The sequence below is a fragment of the Apodemus sylvaticus genome, chromosome 7, assembly GCF_947179515.1.
Source record: "Apodemus sylvaticus chromosome 7, mApoSyl1.1, whole genome shotgun sequence".
Classification (NCBI taxonomy): domain Eukaryota; kingdom Metazoa; phylum Chordata; class Mammalia; order Rodentia; family Muridae; genus Apodemus; species Apodemus sylvaticus.
Window position 1 is genome coordinate 130,201,568 of NC_067478.1, and position 21,011 is coordinate 130,222,578.

Sequence of the window (21,011 nt, forward strand, 5' to 3'; positions counted from 1 at the left end):
TCTCTTGATACTTCCAACCTTTCCCAAATGTCAAAGGTGGTTTTTTTCCTCCTAACCTATCTGTTTTCCCCTAATCTGGCATTTTTCTTTCATAGTTATAATTATGATTATATTATCTGGAAGCCCTGGGCTATCAACCAGTCTCTATTACTTCTGATATAATGGTAGTCTTCAACAATTCTCTGTGACTCACTGATCACTAAACATATGAAGAAATGTTATTTACTCAACTCTTTAATAACATTTAAGAACAAGATAGGTTTGGCATACTAAACAAGAAATATAACATAACACATTGGAAGATGTCAAGTTGAGGGGAGGTGCAATGATCTTTCCCTTGAGTCAGCAATTTTAATTAAACATCTCTTTTTAAATTCTAATTTTCTAGCTTTGGGGATGCCAAGCATCAATCTCTGTACAGCAAAGTTTATAGAGCAAAGGTAAAAATAGTTATGCAAACAAACAAAATAAAGACATTAAATTATTTAAATGACTGATGTGTATTCAAAAATTCACTTTTAAAAGCTTTCATCCATTAGAAGACAGTGTCTCAGAAGAGGAAGTATGTAGAGCTAGTACCTGTTCTGGCAAGATTGAAAGTGTTTTGAGAGTGTCTGGTGTAGACAGGAAGCTGGAGGGACTGGGTGTTAGAAACAGGGTACTTTGGTTAAACTTGGGCAACTGCAGTAGAAAAGGCAATGGTCAAATGTATGCATTTTTTTCCAAAGACATTTGCAGAAAGATAAGGTGTCCTGTATGTGAAAACAATGTCACTCTGCCTGAACAAAATTTGACCTATGCTGACAAGTCCAATTTTTCATCAATCATAAAACAGCAATGGTAACATAAACACACTCAAATAACTGTGAACATGAAGACAAAACAATTAAATAGTAGTCTATTTGTTGTCTAATATTCAGTTTCTCATTCCTATTATTTAGTTATCTGTTATTTCAATCTTATAACCAATTAGAAGACGGCATGCCTGCAGAAAAGGCAGCCAGCCACAGGCGTGAATTTAATTCAGTGACTACCCCACTTGTCATATGGCAGTTTTACTCTTAATTGAAACATTCCGTCTGGAAAGAATGGGGAGGCTTAAAGGGATTAGACAAACTGTCACATATCTGAAGAAATGGAAATTTGGAAGATCCTCAAAGGCTTCCAGTAGAATAAAAATCTGTTGGGGTGGAAGGAGACTCTGCCCAGAAGAACAAAAGGGAAGAGATCCTAAGACTACAGTCCTGCAGGCAGTGCAAAGCTCCAGAGTTGCTGCTTTCGAGAGCTATCATGCATGATGAGATGAGCCTTTTGTTGATGTTCCTGTCTTTGAGTCATCCCTATTTCTTGTAAGTAAGCTCAATAAATACTCAAGTTCATGTAATTTAATTTTGGTGTAAATGTTACTTTGGTCTGTTGTGGTTTCCTTTCTCTGGTGAGCAGATGTGTGTGCTATGTGCATGAAGAAAATTCAGAAAACAACCTAACCCCTGTCCTTAACAATACCTTACTGACATCATGAGAGATAAGCCATCCTATAGCTCAAGTTAAACACTGGAAGATGAGACACAGAGCACATGGAAAGAACTACACTCCATAGAGAATCAAAGGAGAAGAAAAACACAGCAGAAAGAAACTGTTCAGGATAAAGACCTTGTTTATTTGTGTGAAGTTGAAATCACGTTTCAATCAAACTACAGAAACATAGACAACTGCATCTTTTCAGGAAGGAAAATCTGTCTGAAATGTTGAAATGTTGATATCATATCTCTGTGTATACCTATATATACATATGTATATATGTATATATAGGTATACACAGAGATAGAATAGGTAGTCACCTATGTTCCTGAGTTCCTGAGTAAGAAACTATAGTAATAGATATGTAAAATGTCAAAACTGAGAACTAATTTACTGTAAATCCTAAACATAGGAATCTATGTATAAATGTATTCTAAACAGCTTCAGAATTGTCACTAGATATCTGAAATCTCTTTAAGCCAAATAACCCAATTAAAAATGGGGTATAGAGATAAACAAAGAATTTTCACCTGAAGAATTTTGAATAGCTGAGAAGCACCTTAAGAAATGTTCAACATCATTAGTCATTAGGAAAATGCAAATCAAAACAACACTGAGATTTCACCTCACACCAGCCAGAATGGCTAAGAAAACTCAGGAGATAGCAGGTGTTGGCAAGGATGTGGAGAAAGAGGAACACTCCTCCACTGCTGATGGAATTGCAAGCTGGTACAGCCTCTCTGGAAATCAGTCTGGTGGTTCCTCAGAAATCTGGGCATGACACTTCTGGTTGACCCTGCTATACCACTCCTGGGCATATACTCAGAGGATTCCCTGGCATGCAAGCAATAAGGACACATGCTCCACTATATTCACAGCAGCCTTATTTATAATAGCCAGATGCAGGAAAGAATTCAGATGTCCCTGAGTAGAGAAATGGATACAGAAAAATGTGGTATATTTACACAATGAAATACTACTTAGCAATTAAAAACAATAAATTCATGAAATTTTTAGGCAAATGGTTGGAACTGGAAAATATCATCCTAAGTGAGGTAACCCAATCACAAAAGAACACACATGGAATGCAGTCACTGATAAGTGGATATTAGCCCAGAACTCTGAATACCCAAGACACAATTAACATTTCAAATGGTTCTCAAGAAGAAGGAAAGAGAGGGCCCTGGTCCTGGAAAGGCTTGATGCAGCAATGTAGGGGATTACCAGGACAGAGAAGTGGGAGGGGGTTGATTGGGGAATGGGTGGAGGGAAGAGGGTTTATGGGACTTATGGGGAGAGGGGAACCAGGAATGGTGAAATCATTTGAAATGTAAAGAACGAATGTAGTAAAAAAAATAAAAATAAATTATATAATTTAAAAAATGATTTAACCAATCAGGGTGAGGGCAGAGTAGTGACCTGAAACCTTTATGACTCTGTTAATTATAAATTTGAAAATCCCAGAAACTGTCCATTCTCACAGATTTTGCAAATAAAGCCAAAGAAATGAACACTTGCTACCAAAACACCAAGTGATTTTTTCTATCCTATGCCTTTTCAGCTTCTGAGTATAAGAAGGGTGCATGATTTCAAAGAAATGCCAAGACCTGGAAAGGAAGACATGAGTCAAAACATTGTGATAGGAGTCCAAGAATGAGCTACAACCAAGTTGATTTTAGGAGAAGCAGAGAGATAGCAAGAAAAATGGAATCATTTAAAATGAACAAGAGAGTAACTCTAGGAGGTGACTTCAAATATGTGCCAATCAGCATCTCAGGAAAATATAATAGTTTTAGAGTTTATTTCAGTTTTCTAGAGTTGTCTCATATGAGTTGTTCTGGCCTTACCTTCCTCTTTGATTTCCAAGAAAGGAAAATAAGGGATACACTTCTTTGTATCTATTAGCTGTATGTATCTCAGAACCTCCACCATTCCTAATACAAAGTAGCTTCCAGCAGTACAGTAATAAGGCTTCTACACCACTGTTATTCTCTGTCCTCACACTTTTTAAAAAAATCCTCTGCTTTCCCAAAGCTTAATTCTAGGACTTATGTCATAGTCCGGATTCAGGAAGAACCCCCAGACTCACCAGCTATGAGAAAAAGCTTTTGCACTGTGCAAACAGCTTCATAGAGTAAAACAAAAGTTACTGGACATTTCCTTAGCATAGGGAGGCGGAGACTTGCAGGAGATGTTGAAAGAACTGCTCAGAAAGTACTAACTGCTGTGGGGAAACCCCTGTAACTCAAAAAAACTGGTCTTTCTTTTCCTGAACTCTAGCCCTTCCTCACGGGAAACAAACACAACTAGATCGGCTGCAAAAGGAGGAAAAAAACAAAACAATACTTTGAAGGTGTTTGCTTTTGCATTTTCCTTATTCTTCAAGGCTCCAGTAAAACACAGTGCTGCTTCTTTACTCCTCTGGCTTCTCAGTAACTTGATCTCTGTTTTCTAAAACATCAGTTCTAAGCCAATGAAATTTAACAGACTCTTTTCTCTGGAGAATTAAGCATTTGTTTCCTATTTCAGTGTGGTGATCATGACAGTATAGCCATTCTATACATATTCCTTCAAACTTAATATTTTATTAGACATAATTCAAAGCAAGCATTTTGACCACCATGGATGCATTTTATTAAAGACAAATTTAAAGACATGTGCAAGACAAATTTGTGTATAAATTTTTGCTGTGAGTGATTGATTGGTTGGTATCCCCTGAACTGCAGGCTGCAATAGAATGAATGCATGAATAAACAAAGAATATAGAAAATAAAAAAAAATTAAAAAGAAAGAAATAGTAGTGCTCAGCCAGTTCTGCATTTAACAATCTAGACTAAGAACCCTGTAGATGTGCTAGCTACTGAGTTATTTTGGGAGAGTGACAGTTAACTGTCCTTAGTTGTGTTTCCAGGAAAGTTCCAGTGGTTACTCCGTTCCTATGATTACACTGGCAATTCTGGCTAAACTCAGCCTCAAAAACAAAATATGATGCTTGAATAGGAATTGTACAGAGATATGAGTGTTTGAATAGGAATTGAACAGAGGAGAATACATTGTAGGAAGAGTAGAATACAGTAGAAGTTATGAGGTTATAATAATCAGGATGCAGTTTATACATGTGTAAAATTTTCAAAGAATAAATTTAGTAATAAGGAAATAAGTTGATACACCCAGAGACCAGCTAGGAAGAGACAGCTTGCACTGGGGAGTCCACCCCAGCAGAGTAGAGGATCCAATCTGGAGACCTCTGGCAAGAGCCTTCCGGTCTCTGCCTCTGGATTGCAAACAGCCTCAGCCACAATGCCCCATCTCCAAGCAGTGCAGGAAGCAAGCGACATACCCAGAGGCCAGTTATGAAGAGACAGCTTGCACTGGGGAGTCCGGCCCTGCAGAGTGGAGTATCCAGTCCAGAGGCCTCTGCCAAGAGCCTTCAGGTCTTCCCCTCTGGATCGGGAACAGCCGTGGCCACAGCATGCCACCTCCAAGCAGTGCAGGAAGCCAACTATACACCCAGCAGCCAGCTAGGAAGAGGAAGCCTGCACAGGTGAGTTCGGCCCTGCAGAGGGGAGGATTCGCCTACACAGCATGCATCCAGAGGTGCATACCCAAATAAAACTACAAGAGAGTGCATCACAGCTGTCATCTTTGCTTCTGTGAAGGTGCAACAGATTGGTAGGCAGGTTCCACTGGAGTAGAGGATCACTTGGGACACACGGTACCAGGACTCCACTTCCACCCAGGAACTCTGCACCACCACAGCAATTTGTGCCAGGAGAAAACAGCTCACCAAAGGTTGCTGAGATAGGCCTACAGGCACACACACAGGAGGGGCAAGCTCCTGCCAGTGACAGAAGGCTCAACTAACACCAGAGATAAGCTGGTGTCAAAAGGCAAATGTAGGAACGTTGCCAACAGAAATCAAGGCAATATGGCACCATCCTAACCCATTTCTCCCACAACAGCAAGTCATGCATTCCCCAACACACCAGGAAAGCAAGATTTGGATTTAAAATCACAGGTCATGATGCTGATAGAGGACATCATGGAGGGCTTCAAGAAGAACATAAATAACTCCCTTAAAGAAATACAAGAGAACACATGTAAACAGCAAGGAGCCCTTTAAGAACTAAGGGAAAACACAACAAAACAGGTTAAGGAATTAAACAAAGCCATCCAGGATCTAAAGAAGGAGGTAGAAACAATAACAAAATCACAAAGAGAGACAGCTTGGGACATAGAAAACCTAGGAAAGAAGTCAGAAGTCATGGATCCAAGCATCAACAACAGAATACAAGGGATGGAAGAGATAATCTCAGATGCAGAAGATATCATAGAAAGCATTGATACTCTAGTCAAAGAAAATGAAATATGCAAGGGATCTTGACTCAAAATATCAAGGAAATCCAGGACAAAATGAAAGGACCAAACTTAAGGATTATAGGCATTGAAGAGAGTGAAGATCTCCAACTGAAAGGGCCAGTAAACGTCTTCAACAAAATTATAGAAGAAAACTTTCCTAACCTAAAGAAAGAGATGCCCATGAACATACAAGAAGCCTACACAACTCCAAATAGAATCAACCAGAAAAGAAATTCATCCCATCACATAATAATTAAAACACCAAATGTACTAAACAAAGAAAGGATATTAAAAGCAGTAAGGGAAAATGGTCAAGTAACATATAAAGGTAGACCTATCAGAATTACACCGGATTTCTCACCAGAGACTAAGGAAGTCAACCCAAATGCCAACCCAAACTGCTATATGGAGCAAATCTTTCAATTATCATAAATGGAAAAAACCAGTGTTTTTCATGACAAAAACAAATATACACGGTATCTTTCCACAAACTCAGCCTTTCAAAGTATAATGAATGGAAAACACCAACAAAGGGAAGGAAACTACACACAAGAAAAAAGCAAGAAAGTAATCTCCTTTCACCAGACCCTTGGGTGCCATATGTAGAGTCCAGCTCATACATTCTAACAGCGGGTTCTCTGTAAGGAGAGATGGGTATAGGAACAGAGGTAAGAGAAAACACATGGAGAGACACAAAAACACATGGCTTCTGGTTCAATTCTCCATCCCTCTTTAATCCCTCTCTCCCAAGATACAAAAGCAGGTCAAGTCACTTCCTTGAAGGCTGGAAACCGGTTCTTCTTGTTCTTCAATAAGGCAGGTGGATCAGGTTGCTGGCTGCTATTCTTTTAGAACAGTGGGCAGGAGGAGGTCACAAAGCCCAAAAGAAGATAACCACACAAACATAAAAATTACATCAAAAACAGCAGCAAGCAACAATCACTATTCCTTAATATCTCTTAACATCAATGGACTCACTTCCCCAATAAAAAGACATGGACTAACAGACTGGATTCGTAAACAAGATCCAACATTTTGCTGCATACAGGAAACACATCTCAGTGTCAAAGACAAACACTACCTAAGAGTAAAATGCCAGGAAACAGTTCTCCCAGCAAATGGTCCCAGAAAACAAGCTGGAGTAGCCATTCTAATATCAGATAAAATAGACTTTCAACCAAAAGTCATCAAAAAAGATACAGAAGGCCACTTTATACTCTTCAAAGGAAAAATCTACCAGGAAGAACTCTCAATTTTGAACATCTATGCCCCAAATACAAGGGCACCTGCATTCGTAATAGAAACCTTACTAAAGCTTAAAGCATACATTGCACCCCACACAATAATTGTGGGGGACTTAAATGCCCCACTCTCTCTAAAGGACAGATCAGGGAAACTCAAACTAAACAGAGTCACAGTGAAACTAACTGAAGTTTTGGAATAAATGGACTTAATAGATATTTATAGAACATTTCATCCTAAATCAAAAGGATATACCTTCTTCTCAGCACCACATGGTACCTTCTCCAAAACTGACCATGTAATTGGTCACAGAATAGACCTCAACAGATATATGAAGTTTGAACTAATTCTATGCCTCCTATCAGCTCACTATGGAATAAGGGCTGTCATCAATAGCAACAAAAATAACAAAAAGCCCACATACACATGGAAGCTTAACAAATCTCTACTCAATGATACCTTGGTCAAGGAAGAAATAAGGAAAAAAAATCAAAGACTTTTTAAAACTTAATGAAAATGATGGCACAGCGTACCCAAATTTATAGGACACAATGAAAGCAGTGCTAAGAGGAAAACTCATAGCTCTGAGTGCCTACAAAAAGAAGCTGGAGATAGCATACACTAGCACATTAACAGAACACCTGAAAGCTTTAGAACAAAATGAAGCTAATACACCCAAGAGGAGTAGAAGGCAGGAAATCATGAAACTCAGGGTTGAAATCAACCAAGTTGAAACAAAAAGAACTATACAAAGAATCAACAAAAGTAGGAGCTTGTTCTTTGAGAAAATCAACAAGATAGATGAACCTTTAGCCAGACTAATCAAAGGGCATAGAGACAGACAGTACCCAAATTAACAAAATCAGAAATGAAAAGGGTGATATAACAACAGAAACTGAGGAAATCCAAAAAAATTATCATATCCTACTACAAAAGCCAATACTCAACAAAACTGGAAAATCTGGATGAAATGAACAATTTCCTAGACAGATACCAATTACCAAAATTTAATCAGGATCAGATAGACCATTTAAACAGACCCATAACCCTTAACGAAATAAAAATCATCATTGACAGTCTACCAACCAAAAAAAAAGCACAGGACCAGATGGCTTTAGTGCAGAACTCTATCAGAGAATCAAAGAAGGCGTAATGCCAATACTCTTCAAATTATTCCACAAAATAGAAACAGAAGGAACATTGGCCAACTCATTCTATGAAGTCACAATTTCACTAATGCTTAAACCACACAAAAATCCAACAAAAAAGGGAACCTTAGAACAATTTCCCTTATGAATATTAATGCAAAAATCCTCAATAAAATACTTGCCAACCAAATCCAAAAGCACATCCAAACAATCATTCACCATGATCAAGTAGGCTTCATCCCAGGGATGCAGGCATGGTTCAATATATGGAAATCCATCAATGTAATCCACTACACATACAAACTCAGAGAAAGAAAACCACACAGTCATTTAATTAGATGCTGAAAAAGCATTTGCTAAAATTCAGCATCCGTTCATGTTAAAGATTTTGGAAAGAACAGGAAGTCAAGGCCCATACCTAAACATAATAAAAGTAATATACAGCAAACCAGTAGCCAAAAGCAAACTAAATGGAGAGAAACTTGAGGCAATCCCACTAAAATCAGTATTAGACAAGGCTGCCCTCTGTCTCCATGTTTATTCAACATGGTTATTGAAGTCCTAGCTTGAGCAATTAGACAACACAACACAGGTTAAAGGGATACAAATTGGAAATTAAGTAGTCAAACTATCACTATTTGCAGATGATATGATAGTATATTTAAGTGACCCAAAAAATTCCACCAGAGAACTCCTACAGCTGATAAACAACTTCAGCAAGGTGGGTGATTATAAAATTAACTCAAGCAAATCAGTAGTCTTCCTATTCTCAAAGGATAAAGAGGCTGAGAAAGAAATTAGGGAAATGACACCCTTCACAATAGCCACAAACAACATAAAGTATCTTGGTGTGACTCTAACCAAACAAGTGAAAGATCTGTATGAAAGGAACTTCAAGACTTTGAATAAAAATTTGAAGAAGACCTCAGAAGAAGGAAAAATTCTTCCTTGCTCTTGGATTGGGAGGATTAATATAGGAAAAATGGCCATCTTGCCAAAAGCAATATACAGATACAATGCAATCCCGATCAAAATACCAACTCAGTTTTTCACAGACTTAGAGCAATTCTCAAATTCATCTGGAATAACAAAAAACCCAGGATAGCTAAAACTGTTCTCAACAGTAAAAGAACTTCTGGGGGAATCAGTATCCCCAACCTCAAGCAATACTACAGAGCAATTGTGTTAAAAATTGCATGGTATTGGTACAGTGACAGGCAAGTAGATCAATGGAATAGAATTGAAGACCCAGTATGGTCACTTGATCTTCTACAAAGGAGCTAATCATCCAGTGGAAAAAGATAGCCTTTTCAACAAATGGTGCTGGTTCACCTGGAGGTCAGCATGCAGAAGAATGTGAAATGATCCATTCTTATCTCCTTGTCCTAAGCTCAACTCCAAGTGGATCAAGAACCTCAACATAAGACCAGACACACTGAAACAAATAGAAAAGAGACTGGGGAAGACCCTTGAGGACATGGGCCCAGGGAAAAATTTCCTCAATAGAACACCAATAGCTTATGCTCTAAGATCAAGAATTGACAAATGGGACTTCATAAAACTGCAAAGCTCCTGTAAGGCAGTAAGGCAAAGGACATTGTCAGAAGGGCAAAATGGCAACCAACAAATTGGGAAAAGATCTTTACCAACACTACATCCAACAGAGTGTTTATATCCAAGAAATACAAAGAACTCAATTAAGTAGACTACAGAGAGCCAAATTAAAAAATGAGATACAGAGCTAAACAAAGAATTTTTATTTGAGGAATACCGAATGGCTGAGAAGCACCTAAAGAAATGTTCAACATCCTTAGTCATCAGGGAAATGCAAATCAAAACAACGCTGAGATTTTACCTCACACCAGTCAGAATGGTTAAGATCAAAATGTCAGGAGAAAACAAGTGCTGGTGAGGATGTGGAGAAAGAGGAACACTCATCCACTGCTGGTGGGTTTGCAAGCTGGTACTACCACTCTGGAAGTCAGTCTGGCGGTTCCTCAGAAAAATGGGAATGATACTTCTAGAGGACCCTGCTATATCACTCCTGGGCATATACCCAGCAGATTCCCCAGCATGTAATAAGGATACATGCTCCACTATGTTCATGGAAGCCCTATGTATAATAGCCAGAAGCTCAAAAGAACCTAGATGTCCCTCAATGGAGGAATGGATATAGAAAATGTGATATATATACCCGATCGAGTACTATTTAGCCATTAGAAACAATGAATTAATGAAATTCTTAGACAAATGGATGGAACTGGAGAACATCATCCTACGTGAGGTAACCCAGTCTCAAAAGAACACTCATGATATGCACTTACTGATAAATTGATATTAGCATAGTAGCTTGGAATACCAAAGACATAATGCACATATCAAATGGTGCCCAAGAAGAAGAAAGGAGTGGCTCTTGGTCCTGGAAAAGCTCAGTGCAGCAGTGTAGGGGAATACCAGAACAGGGAAGTGGGAAGGGTTGGACTGGGGAACAGCACGAGGGAAGAGGGCCTTAAAGGACTTTTGGGGAAGGGAAAACCAAGGGAAGGGAAAATCACTTGAAATGTAACTAAAGAGTATATCAAATAAAAAAATAATAAAAAATAAAAAAATAAAAATAAATAAAATAAAATAAAGAAATAAGTTACTCATCTTGTGTTCTGCAAATCAAATCAAAGGAAAATCAAATAGCAACAGCAACAACAAACAGGATAGCCTTTCTATTTTGTTTTGTTTTGTTTTGATATTTATTGCATTATTTAGGGAATTATTGGCTTCTCATTGGCATGATTCCCAGGATAGGTATGTAAGAATGAACTCCTGGATTCCTGTAGGAAAGAGAAATTACAAAAACATAAGCATTCTGTTGTGATCTGCACAGAATATAGTATCACATTGGAAAAATGGTATAGCACACTTACAACAGAGAAGAGCCCAAGATGTGTGTGTTTATCCTACTGAGACAAAATGTAGACATATAGAACATGGGCCTCTCAAATTTTTGTTTTATAACAGCCAACTCTGAGAAAGGACCACAAAAATCTGAGAATGTTAAGAAAAATCAAAATACTTTGTAGACAACTGAAAACATGTTGCCCCTTCAGTGAGTCCATGTTTTCTCTATGTATTATACCAGACATAGAAACTTGGATTAGGATCAGTTTTATTACTTTTAAGTGGTCTTCATCCAACCTTCCCCTACTGTATACACACACACACACACACACACACACACAAACACACACACTCACTCACTCTCTCACACACATTCTTGTTTATATACACATGCATGCACACACAACTGTACAAAGACATTGGTATGACATACTTAGTTTAATGTCCAGGGAAGAGGTAGAAACGTTTTGTCAGGGTCACCCTTTCAGTGGTGGGCATTTGTAGCCTAGATTCTGGTTGTTCAAATGAAAGTCGAACCTAGAAGTAAAAGGAATGTTTATAGCCATAATTTTCAGAGAGTAGGATCTTGACTCAAGATGAACAAGGACTGCATTGAGTAGCATGACAATAAACAATGAAACAATATCTCATGGCATTTATAGAAGCCAAAGTTATGAGAATATTTCCCAGACTATTAAATTATATTTTAAATTCTGCTCCATATTCTTCCAAGGTAAGGATATAGATTAATATATATGATAATGTTTTAAGGATCCTGATCATAAAACATTGATACCATGTATGGATTGTTTACTAAACAATAAATAAATAGATATCCCTTTTGAAAGAATGACAAACATGCCCAGAACTTTTCCATTAGAAGTAGTTTGAGGAGTCAAAGACGAAGGAAGTAGACCTGATAAAGCATTTGCAGCCCCACCTTTCTGAAAATGTCCTCCAAGTCACATGACCAGGCATATTCTTTCATGTGTTTGATCAGTGACTCAATAAAAAGAGAGCCCCGGACAGGATGTCTCCAAGACACATTATCTGTGAATAAAGTACATTCCAAATCTTATGATAGATTGATACAGATTTAGCCTTTCACTCTAGGTGGACATATTATAGAGCTTATACTCTATACTATATTCTGTCTTTTTTTTTCAGTGTATACAAAATTCAATGACTACATTTTCCTTCCTACCTAAGGTGGTATTGTAAAAATACAAATATTCAGACAGTGTAGCTCCTGATTTCAAGGAAGTAAAAATGTAATAGAGAGGTAGGTTGACTACAGAAGGTAATGTGATTAGGTTTGTGAGAACAGGTATCTGAGTGGATGTCTCTGGGATTCAATGTAATGACTGTGATAGAAGTTCATTGTACATTTTTAAATGCAATGTTTTTAACTATAAGATGAGGATGATTATTCTTACTAAAAAATATAAGTGAAAAATGGATGGCACACCATAGATATCTCTCTAAGGTAAAGAAAATGGAAAGGAGTGGGGCAGATATCTCTGAAAGCAGTTTGTACATTGAAAGGAATAAATGGCCAGAATATTCAGAAATGTCCTACTATGTGGCTGGAGTTTATACAGGCAAATTGCAGCTGGGTTTTGTAGTGGGAGAGTAGAGTCAAATTCATTTATAAAGAATAGTGAAGAAGGCAAAACCACACATCAAATGAGATACAAGAAGAAAGGAGGAGTGGCCCCTGGTTCTGGAAAGACTCAGTGAAACAGTATTCGGCAAAACCAGAACGGGGAAGTGGGAAGGGGTGGGAGGGAGGACAGGGGAAGAGAAGGGACTATCGGGGAGTGGGGGGGCTAGAAAAGGAGAAATCATTTGAAATGTAAATAAATTATATCGAATAAAAAAAAGAGAGGGAGAAAGAATTCAGCTGTGGATGGCAGGAGTGCAGAAGACTCTAGAACCAGAGATCGATATATAGTGTAAGACAAAAGGAAACAATTTAAAGGAACAGTTAAATCTAATAATAAAGCAGATTGCATTCTTAAACTGGAAATCTGTAGGTGCTTTGGTGTCCTATTTTTAAATTAAATATATTTATTCTTTGACAATTTCTTCCATGTGGAAAATGCATCTGAGTATGTTTATGCCTTGTTCCCTCTGTAACTTCCTTCCACTCCTTAACCAAGGCCTCTCCCATATATGTCTCTTTCCTGTGTGCATGTCTGTTGTATTTTAGTCATTCACTATGTATAACTAGTAATGTCAGAGTGACCATGAGTATGAAACTATGTAACAGAGTCTCATGGGATTACTAATTGGTATATTTCTTCAGATGATTATCAATTTGCCAGAATTTGTCACTAGCCAATGGTTCAGTAAGGCCCTTAGGCCCAGAATGTATCAATAGTCATTGTGATTTTATCATTGGAAAAAAAATGTAGTGATATAAACATCAAGGCATGGTTCACCCAATGTAGGAATAGGCCTTATATGAAAAGTGTATCAGAGTCAGTAATATAATGTGTAAGCAATTTAATTAGATGTGAGGCCTTAAGGATGTATTTGAGTAAAAGAATGTAGGCCTCAAAAATGTAAAATTCAGGAAATTAAAGGATCAAGGGAGTTTTAATTAATTCTTAACATAGTAAGTAACAAGCTAGAATTCAAACTAAAACCTTAGTAATAAGAGTAATTTAATGTCAACGTTTTAGGAATTCTTCAATATTTCACAAATATCACCTTATTCAATCCTTGCCTTAATGACAGAAAATTTGTATATATTGATGAGAAATTTGAACAAATTTCAGCGTGATGAAACAATGAGACTTAATATTAAATTCAATAAACAGAAATGCAAGAATATAATCTGAATATTACCAGGTAGCATACATTTGAATTACTTCAAAATATGTTTTAATGTATAAAACTGTTTCACATTAAAACTTATGTAGTCTCTAATATGTAACATAAACTAGCTGGCCTGTATGATTTCAAAAGATTAGTCTATATCTATGCTCCCAAGTATTTATAGTAACATCTGGGATTACAGATGAATGTCCAGGCTTTCATGGGCTCTGAGGATCTCAGGTTAACTAATCAACTTTCCTGTCTCCATATCCCCACCATCAGGATTCTGTAAACACTTGATGACTGTGTACAATAATGTTCTAAGGTCAGTGATATGCACCTTTAAGATTCTATGGAACTTTAGTGAAGATGTTCATCTATTTAATTCTATGCTATCCTTGATAGTTCTTAAGGAAATAATATACAGCATGAAGAGTTTACTAATTCAGAAAACAGACATATATATCTTGTCTGTGTGGATAAGGGAGACTGGATAAAAAGTTTAAAAGTGGTCTTAAAAGTCTTATATAATGATGAGTATAGAGTCATTCTTTCTAACAGTAACAGAGACAAAGTGACTTCTATAAAAACTCTTTACCTGGTGTTGAAGAGCAGAAAGCAATAAAATCTTTTTCTATATGGGCTTTCTTAATGCCATCATCTTCAAAAATCGCATCTGACAAGAATTCCTTTTCAGAGTCTCCTACTGAATCTTTTAACAGCACCACTCCTTGTTTCTCTGGAAAACCAAAAGTGATTTCATATTACTAACAATTTACAAGGGAATTATTGCTTTCTTGAAACTTCTCTTAAATCCTGTTTCTAAACATATTAGTCTATCTTTTATTTATATGTAGTGTGTTTATAAATATGAATATACATATATGTATAAAATATTTGTTTTAAGCCATGTCTCAACAATTCCTTTTTCCCTTAATAATTTTTTCAGTAGTACCTAAAGAGCAATATGTATGTATTGATTATTAATAGTGATAGACTTTAGTGGAAAATGAAGCAAATATTTACCAATTTGAACAAAACTCCACAGATATTTAGTAATCAACCCCAAAACACTGAAGAGTGCTGTCTATCTATAAATGATAAAGTCTCAATGGGAATGCCCTGTTATTTTAAACCATCAGAACTTACCTCCACGGCATGCCTGAATAATGATCACCTTGGGCTTATCTTTTAAGTTTGGACACTTCAAAGTATTCATCATTTGAAAGATTGTGTCAACCTTTAAAATATCTGAAACTTCATTAGAGTATGTTGTCCCACATATTCCCTCCTGGATACCATGAGACATGAATACAAGGAAAGTACTGTCAGAAGTCTTGTGCTCTGGGCAGGCAGCAAATTCTTTCACCTCTTTCACCATCTCCTGTAAGAGATAAGACCAAGGATTTTACACTGTGACTTTTCTAGGTACAGTAAAAGGAGTCCTTGAATACATACATAAAAGTCAGTGTCATGGAAATGAAATTTTCTAATTTTCTATTTTATATAAATCAAGGTTATAAAACTGTAGGAAGTCATCCTGAGATTATTTAGCTGATAGAAACATTTTGCAATTGGACATTACATGAGACTTTGGCTAAACCATGTTTGTATTTGACAGGATTGTATAATATTCTGTGGCTAGTCACCAAATAATAGCACTAGTATAGAACTAGCAAGACTTCAGTCTTTAGCTTCTGTAACACTTTTTCTAGCATTATCTAAGGGGAAGAGAGATATGGACCCTGCTTCTATTTCATGAGAATTTTTACCAGAGCTGTGAGATTTTCTTTCACTTTCACAGTGTACCCCAGATCCTGCAGCAGCAGCTTCATTTCTCTGAGGTCAACATCAGCTCCGACCCTCCGAGAAAGATGCTGAAACTCTGTGTTGCAGATAATGAGGGCAAGCCGTGTGCGAATGGTTGTATTCATTATTGGATAAATCTGTATGAAAAGATTGAATGAATAGCCTTATTTAATCCATTATCTACCTTTTGTGCATATGACAGTTCCTAATTCTTTTCTCTTAATCCTTTCAAGAAACCCACCCTATTAAAGTTAGATCAAGCCTAGGAAGGAAATTCAATCTTAATTCATGAGTGCTAATGGAGTCTAGAAAACACCAGGTGGGCTCTCAGCCTCTGACCTTAATTTTGAAAGTGAAATTTTATAAAATGTAGTGGGAGGCTGTAGCTAGGGTCTTTAAATTGTAATAACTGTTTCTTTTTTCTTTTCTTTTCTTTTCTTTTTCTTTTGTTTTCTTTTGTTTCCTTCTTTCTTTTTTTATGAGGATTTCATTGAATGTAGACATAACAGTGGATCCACATCTGGCTTAGGTTCCTAATCTTTATATTTGGTATATTGCAATGAACTTGGCTATGCCACAGAACCACCACCCTTTAGGATGGCCTCAGGATTCTTCACTCTGTTCCATCCTGGATTCTGGAGCACAGCACCTCTGTAGGATTTTCTTTCCACAAATTCTGGACTTTTTCTGAAGGACAAAACTTGAGGCTCCCACTCAGTCCTGGAAATGTGCCACTTTCTTTGCTATGTTCTTTCTTTGTTTCTGTAGGAGAAGAAAAATGCACATGAGTGGATTCAACTCTAGTGGTCTCAAATATAAGCTCTTACAGCCTCAGCTATATGTGAAAATGGGTGAGGGCAACCCGGGGTTCATTACCGCATTGTAGAACAAGGTATGTTGCTGGAACACATTCCAAACCAGGGAGATCCCAAATGATGTGATAGGGGATCTGTCTTGAATTAGTATTTTGACACATATTTTAGATAAAAACAAAGCAACGAGTATTAAAAATTTAATATTCATTTTAGAAAGTATTTGAGACAAGAAGAAAATTTTAAGTGGTAGTGGTGGGTAGAAAATATTTTTTGTGTGATTACAGTAATAATTTCAGAAATATGTTTACCTATTTTTTGGTAAAAAATTATACACAATAGTAGGCATCAAGTACTCTTTAGAAATGATCCTCTGCCCCAGTATCACTTTCCATTGTATTTGCACATTAACCAAAGAAGAAATAATATTGAACACATGAAGTAGAAGGAAAGCGTGGTAGAATAGAATGGTAAGTGATAAAGTTAATTTTCAAATTTACAAATTTTGTAAGTTCATATGACTCATTATTGAATGCATCTATCTCAGAAGAAGTGTTTTTACAGTGGTTTATGTCAGTAGCTCCTGAGACTTGTATTGAATTCTAAATTCAGTATCATCAAACAAGGTGATGTACTTGCAAATAATTTGATATAAACTTGGTATATTTCAAAATGGAAATAATTTACCTAGGTAGCTGGAAAATAGAAATTAAGCAATCAAAATGGGCAGATTTTAAATAATTATAAAAGGCATTTAGGTAAATTGCTGTGTGTTTAGCAGTTGAACAAAATCATTAAAATAGGTTGGTAATAGAAAATAGTGCACACTACTTAAAATTAGTATAGTAGAAAAATATGAAAATATTTATTAATTGGTGAAAAATGTCTTGCTTCTACATAAATATGTTGAAAGCAACAACAAACTAAGCAAATTTTATTTACACTAGAGATTTTTTTAAAAATAATACAATAAAGTATTCAGTTAAATGGTAATGTCACACCAGATGAAATCAGAGAAAACAAATGGATTAATCACCGTTAATAGAACCAGTAGGATAACTGATTTGTTTTAAACTCTTGACTTTCTGACCTTGGGAAAAATGATTGTCTTCTAGATGAAATTATTTCAGAAATATGGTGGAAAACTGCTCTTGCAACATACAGCTGTAATTATTTCTTAAGAAATAAATGAACTTACTCAAAAACAAAATTATTAACAAGGGGTGTGGTATATGCTGACAGCCTCAGTTTCTATAATGCAGAGGGACCATTAAAGTGCAGACCACTTCAATAATTGTTTTGGGACTTAAACATTTTCTGTGGGAATTCTATGTTGTGTAAAATGAAGCTTATTTTGCTTTTTTAATAGTAAAGTTGATTGTACACTCTCAGAATCTCTTCTCAGTGTCCATATGATGGCCTACCCTGTGCCACCAAGCTGTCATTGTTACCATCATTCCAGAACGTATCCTGTCTGAGTGATCAGTTGTAGCCAAAGAAGTCTTATATGTCTTTGGTGTGAGACACATCTAAGCTGAGCTTACAAAGTCTTCCACAAATTGTCTTCTCACATTCTTTCCAATGTCTCTTACAGGTTAACTGTGAACATAATTCTGTTAGTGCTGTTGGCTGTAAGTGTGAGACTTAGTGTGGAAGATGTCTGTTAGGGAAGATAGCTCCTTGCTTATTGAGAATGACTATTTTATAATCATCATGAGTAAGAAACAGCCTTCTCCCATGTAAGAACAAGTGTGAATAACGACTTTCTTATTGCATTCAATGTTATCTTAATAAGAGTTTGCATTATCATTACTATGACTAAATGCTGGTAGCTTTAACTCAGTGATAGCTTCAAATACATATTCTTTTTAATATTTATTTATGCAAATTCAGTTCAATAAGAAGTATATATAATATGTTGTACTTACTATTCTTGAACATCCTATAGGATAATATCTAGAGTATAATTGGCATATGATAACTATTTTTCTTCTAATGAACAAGAAAATTATAGCTGACATAGATAACTGTAGAGATCCATGATTGGCAGATAATGTGTGCTATGATAACAGGTGTGTGATAAGGTGTTAGAAGACTTGAGAGAGGAACTCATTAAAACCTAGCCACAGACTGAAAGGTGGGGAGGGGGAAGAAGCAGTTAGGCCGCATTTTTCAGTTTCAGATTTGAACAGCTGCCAGTGAGAACAGCATTAATTAAGAAAACTGCTAAGAAGTTGGATGGGGAAGAATTGCAAGTTTATCTTTTGGGCGTGTTTAGATAAAATCACCAGAAAAAAATGGGAATATGTACACTAGGCTCTTGAATGGTAAGGTACCTAACTAGGGAGATAAGACTGAGATACAGACTCAGATAGTTTTGAATAAATACACAAGAACTGCTTTGCTCAAGCAAGATATATAGAGAATAAGAAGAGGAAAATGTGAATTACACATAGCACCCCCAACCTTGGTTCATCCCATGAAGACAATGGCAAAAGAGATGAGGGTCCAGCAGGTATTATTCCTCTACTAGGATGTGTACCTGAAGAGGAAGGATATCCTCCCTTAGAATCTTCTGTAGCAACAAAAGTTTCAGCTGATGGACCTGAAAAGAGACAAAGAAAATTAATTCACCATAGCAAGGTCATCCTTGGTGATACTGAGGCCAATGTGTGCTATAGGAGACACAACAGAAGTACTGGGAATAAAGGAGCCAAGAGACACACAACAGAGCTATGGACACAACATCGGGAGTCTGGACTTTAAGGTGAGAGCGTTGTCTTCACACCACATAAGAAACACATCAATCAGAGAGACATTGGTTATTCAACTTGGTCTAAGATTCAGGCTCTTACCTGATTGAAGTTCCAGAATTTCTGCTAGGTAGCAGTCTTCATTACAAATGTAAGTGATGAATATATTGCTTGCCTGGGGCCCTTTTTTAGTGACATGATCACACAGGTCCCGGGCCTTTTCCATAACAGTAACGTTTGCAAGTTTTATTTTATCCATTTCTTCCTGGTTCAGTACTCTCTTCTCTAAAAGTTCATCCATCAATCCATTTATTGTCCCTACAGTCACTGAGTTGATAAATTGCTTCCTCTTTGCCCTCAGGATCTTGTCTGTTAAGGCACAAAGAATTCTCAAGTCAAGAAAACAGTTGCATATTCCTTTCTTAAAGAAGGTATACTCTCTTTCAGAGTGAATCCGCAAAATGTCCCTTTCACATACATCGTTTCCCCTGCTCATTTTTTTCTATCTCTGCTCCACATTTGCCCTTCAACATTACACAAAAGCACATAGTGTGAGACATATGTCTTTCTGTTAGAACTGAAGAAGCATAAACCATTTTCTTTTGCTACCACCGACTCTGTCAGTCATCCAATTCCCTCTGTCTGACTAGGGACATTTATTATCTAAGATTGCAAAAACAATGGCAACAATGGCAGGATACAAGTAAAGCACTGTTTCCTTTCTGGCACAGCCAGGGATCAAGAAGCTTCTGTGCAGACTTTTACATAGTCTCCATTCTGCCCAGGTTCAGCTTACCTATAAAATTCGGGAAACTAATGATGGCTTTCAGAAAATCAAGTTCCTTTCTAAATGACTTATTCCCCAAACAAGCACCTTTAATAAGAGAGAAAACTCACCGGCCATGGCGTTTGTCTTCTACACTGTAGAGCTTCTGAAACTGAAAGCGTCTAACTGGTTCCTTTCCGACAGGGCGTGAATGTAGATTGAGAAATAACCACAATTGCAGTGTGCGCATGCTTCTTTCCCTAATTAAACTTAGGTTTAAATGCTCAAGTCTGGCAAAGAGTCAACTATAGAAATGATCTTTCCTCAACACTTGGAAGAGCTCAGGAAAGGAAGGAAGTGAGTCTTTGTCATCAAGAAAGAAATGAGCTGTGACAAAACAAGTCCAGGAAGAGAGGGTAGAGGCTCTGTGGGAATCACAGGAAAGGAACAAGTAGGCAGGGAAGGCTGCCACAGGTGTTTCTGTTGCAGGGCTGGGGCTGAGACTCTGGGATCAGAGCTGTGAGAATAAAAGGAAAAGAGAAGATAAGTAGTCAGTGTACTGTTTTCTGGCTTGTGAGGCCTGAGGGCTAGCAGGGGTGCCTGTGGGAGTTGGGGGCTGGAATTAAGAAATGAGTAGTGGAAAGAAAAATATAGGAGGCACTGCAGTGGAAGTAGTCTAAAGTTCCCGTTCCTGTTCCGTTGCAGAGTTAGACAGACAGTAAGATTGGACTCGGAGAAGCAGAAGCAGAGGTGCATGTGTGTTGTCACACTACTTGTTTCTCTGGCCTGGAAAGTCCATGAATTAGCAAGGGTGCCTGCTGGGGGAGGGTGGAAAAGGGCATTGGTAGGGTTGATAAGGATGCATTAAGATGAACTACTTGTGTCA

At 37.2% G+C, this 21,011-nt stretch overlaps 1 protein-coding gene across 1 annotated transcript; it reads right to left on the reverse strand.

Moving 5' to 3' along the window:
• Positions 1 to 10,979: 10,979 nt before the first annotated feature.
• On the reverse strand, positions 10,980 to 20,374 carry LOC127689464 (caspase-1). Its single transcript, XM_052189172.1, has 10 exons — positions 20,257 to 20,374; positions 19,462 to 19,728; positions 19,149 to 19,211; positions 16,444 to 16,556; positions 15,758 to 15,931; positions 15,135 to 15,369; positions 14,584 to 14,724; positions 12,103 to 12,212; positions 11,596 to 11,699; positions 10,980 to 11,095 (listed from the first exon to the last, which is right to left on the reverse strand). Exons 1-9 carry the CDS (start codon positions 20,261 to 20,263, stop codon positions 11,601 to 11,603), a joined length of 1,209 nt encoding a protein of 402 aa, XP_052045132.1. The 5' UTR covers positions 20,264 to 20,374; the 3' UTR covers positions 10,980 to 11,095; positions 11,596 to 11,600.
• Positions 20,375 to 21,011: the final 637 nt, after the last annotated feature.